At 50.9% G+C, this 3,859-nt stretch overlaps 1 protein-coding gene across 6 annotated transcripts in view; it reads left to right on the forward strand.

Moving 5' to 3' along the window:
* The first annotated feature begins 1,078 nt into the window (after positions 1-1,078).
* MTA1 (metastasis associated 1) overlaps positions 1,079-3,859 on the forward strand; it is a 136,641-nt gene continuing 133,860 nt past the window's right edge. For all 6 annotated transcript variants that reach the window (XM_018565158.1, XM_018565159.1, XM_018565160.1 and 3 more), the window contains exon 1: positions 1,079-1,392. In XM_018565158.1, the coding sequence (XP_018420660.1) occupies positions 1,365-1,392 (28 nt within the window). In that variant the 5' untranslated portion in view covers positions 1,079-1,364. The remainder of the gene's footprint in view (positions 1,393-3,859) is intronic.

Genomic DNA, 3,859 nt, shown 5'->3' on the forward strand with positions numbered 1-3,859 from the left:
ATCTTTGCATACCTTGTTTTCTCTTTTCCTGCCCATTCTTCTCACAGTGGTCACAGGGCAGATTAATATATCTCCCTTTATTTCCTGGAACTCTATGAACACATGAGATTTCCCAGCAATGCTCTTCTGATGTGACCTTCCCAGGATGCAACACTTGGGCACATTACATCACTAATGACCAAGAGGACCAGGAAGTGGATAAACAGTCTCTCCTGGCTGTCTCCCTTTGCTCTCCTGGCTGTCTCTCCTCGCTCTCCTGGCTGTTTCTCCTCGCTCTCCTGGCTGTCTCTCCTCGCTGTCTTTCGTAGCTCTCCTGGCTGTCTCTCCTCGCTCTCCTGGCTGTCTTTCCTCACTCCTGGCAGCCTCTCTTCGCTCTCCTGTCCGCCTCTCCTCGCTCTCTGCCCTCTCTCCCGGCTGTCAATAGAACGAGGAACGACAGCCAGGAGAGGGAGGGGAGAGAGGGAGGAGACAGCCAAGAGAGTGTGCACTTTAAGACTTATCTGCACCCTGCATTTCAGACACCTCCTTGCTCCCCGAGTTCCAGCATCCCTCCGTGTCATGTGCCTCCCCCATGCAGGAGTTGGTGCCGTGGTTGCCCGTACGCCTAACATCTTTCAGCTGGCCTGTAACCCTGTCACAGCACATAGAGGACTCAAAACCTGGACTGTCCGGTGAATCCCAGACGGGTGGCAACAGGCATGACTCCCAGAGACAGATGCATGATGGGTTTTGTAGTTAAAGCACAGCTGTAGTCGGAATTGCCCACCCCTGCCCAAGATTATCCCTTGAAGTGCGGGAAGGGGAATTTATTATTTATTTTTATTCGGAGATAGGCTTTAACATGGCGGTCATAGATTGGACGGCCAGTAAAAATTTTCTCTAGTCCCTCTGCCATCGAAGAGAAATAAGCCGATGAAATGATTCATTTTCTCCATCGATGGGCCACTACAATCCATGGCACCTAGTCAATCCTTGGACTTTAAAACTAGAAAAGTCTTGTGGGCAGGGGAGGGGGAATAAAAGAATTGTAGTGAATGACTGCTTCCTCCCTGGCCTCTTCCCCTCCCCTTGCTCAGGACTGTTGCTGTTTCTTCGCTCTTTTTTTTCCCTTCAAGCACATTGCCACCAGGAGGCAAGGCACTGCCCCTTTAAATGCATCCTTTTCCCCTCCTCCTCCTCCTCGGCTGAACGAGCCACCATTTTCCAAAAAGGAGACTGGAATCCCACCTGAAACACACGGGCGATCAGGGGGGCGAGCGGAGGAAGACGGGAACAAAGAAGGGGTCCCGGACTCGGAAAAGTCACCGAGGGAGGAGGAGTGCTGGCCTAATCTCCCCCCCAATCCTCCTCCCTACCTGGAAGACATGGCAGCGAACATGTACAGGGTTGGAGGTAAGTGAGAGATGCCCTGGCGGGTCACAACTCGGGGCCTGTGCATGGGGCTGCCAGCTAGGCTTTGAAGGTGGAGGTCCCGCATCCTCCTATAGTGCCCCTGCTGGAAGTAATTAGGGGAGGAGTGAGCGGTGCTGCAGAACCTTACTTGCCCCCTGTCAATGGATCGTGTGCGGGGGGCTCTATCCTTTAAATGTACGGCCCTTTGTCAGTTGGGGTCTCCCTGTGTTGTCACCGTTACCGATCACCTACGTTACGGTGTTTACACAGAACGGTATGCGGTAGTTGCACGTGTTTACATGGAGCACGGCGCCGGTGTGTCCGGGCTCGGTGTAGCTGAGGCCCTTTGTAGCAGATTGTTTATCCCGTGCAGACAAGCGGAGTAGGCGGACGAGGTAATAGGGAGGGTTCCCCCCTCCTTCTCCGCCGTCTGCTCACATCGCCGTCATGTCTGACAGTGCGGGCTCCGTCTGCACCGGGCTGATTGCTGCACAATTCCCCCCTCCATTATATTATTTCCGGTGCTGAGGGAGGGGGGGGGAGCATTATAGCGGGAAACAGCGCCGGGGGTATGGCTAGGTAGGAGGCACTGCAGCCAAAATGGCGAAAGATGGGGGCTAATGTGACACAAAAGAAACCGAACGCCACCACAGGCGGGAGGAGAGAGGCGTTTGTTGCAGATACGATTTATGTAACGAATATGAATTTGAGGATTCGTTCATGACTGGAGTGTAGATACGTCACTATTCGTCAGCGGGGGGGCAGTGCTTGTCTATGGCAGCCGAGGACTGGAGCAGACACAATATGGAGCTGCTCTGTATAGCAGTCAGTCCTAGCTTCTGGCTTCAGCTTGCTCAGTTGAGGTGTGGAAATGAAAGCTGAATGCTGATTGGTTGCCAGGCACAGCCGCTCTAGTCTTGCGGCCTGTTCACATCTTCAGCGACAACCCCAGTCACAATTGGTTCCTATGTGCCCCGTTCACACTGCAATGCTGGTGTGATCTGCAGTGTGGTGTGCTGCGGAAAAAAACTTAAGACGTGCTGTATTTCCTCACACTGCATGACACCACGCTGCTGTGCTGGGACCTGAATGCAGTGTACAGTTTGTACACTCTAAATAAAGTTTAAAAAAAGAAACCGGTAACAGTAAGGCACCCTGACTCACTGCTGCCACTCAGTGGACACTAACTGAATGGTACAACACTGGGGGGAATTGATTAAAACTGGAGCAGTTGCCCATAGTAACCAATCAGCTTCTCTCTTCAGTTAAAGGGGAATTCCACTTTCCCAAGTGAATTTGGGAAAATGGAATTACCCCCCTCCCCTTTGCTATACAGGTATTCCTCACTTAACGACCGAGTTCCGTTCCTACGACCAGGTCGTTAAGTGAGGGACTCTATACAGTACTGTACTGCATTAGTACAGTACTGTATAGCGTTGCAGATGTACAGTACTGAACAGTGTACTGTACATCGGGCAATGAAAATACTTACTGGGACCCGCAGTGAAGATCGGAGGACATCACTTCCGCCGGCGACGCGTCGCACTGACGCGCAAGGTCGATCGGCGGTCCGTCGTAACGGAGGAATGTCTGTACTTGCCTTTCGGCAAACACTCCTTCCCGTCCAGTGGTGCAGGTGTACTATCATACTCCGTACTGCCATGTAGCACAGCTGTGCGCTCTGTGTTTTTTAAGTTTCGCTCGAAAATGGTGATCACTCGGTCAGCGCAGTCACCTGACCGCACTGACCACTGAGATGTGCATCTTTGCGAACAAATTGGAGGGCTGCGCTACATGGCAGTACGGGGTGTGGATAGTACAGCCGCACGGGTGGAGGCGAAAAGGCATTTGCCGAATGTTTTAAGTATTGGGAGGGGGAGAGATAGAGGGGACCACATTGTTGTGGGTAATTCCATGTTCTGAAATTCACCTGGCAAGTGAAATTGCCCTTTAAGGTTTGAAAATGAAAGAGAGAAGCTGATTGGTTACTAGGGGCAACTGCTCCAGATTCTGTCGGCTCCAGTTTTGATATATTCTCACAGGGTTTACTGTGCGGCTAGTATGAGCAAGCCCTTAGGAGATGCGCCTCCGTGCCCTTTCACCTGTCAGTGTGTCAGGATGAGGTCCAAGTTGTTCAATTGGAAATGTTAATTGTAATCATTCTTATCCTGCGTGAATGTCTTTTTATCTTCTCATTAGACTCCAGTTGCATCTAAGCATGAGTGTAGCCAGGCTATTTAGAGGCTGCTTTTGTTTTGTGTGCAATTGTACCTGTGGTTTTATATATACAATTCTAGTACTGGAGCAGAATTGTGCATTTGTGGCCCCATAGACTTTTTTAAAATGTGTGTGTGTGTTTTTTTTTAGGGGCTCCTGGTAAGTCTATGTGGAGAATTTATCAATGTTGTTGCATTGTGTGCGTCTTTTAAACTGCCACTCCCCCCACCCCCCCCTCTTTTGTCTTTTT

This window comes from Nanorana parkeri, unplaced genomic scaffold (assembly GCF_000935625.1).
Source record: "Nanorana parkeri isolate BGI_ZX_2015 unplaced genomic scaffold, ASM93562v1 scaffold819, whole genome shotgun sequence".
Taxonomy (NCBI): Eukaryota; Metazoa; Chordata; class Amphibia; order Anura; family Dicroglossidae; genus Nanorana; species Nanorana parkeri.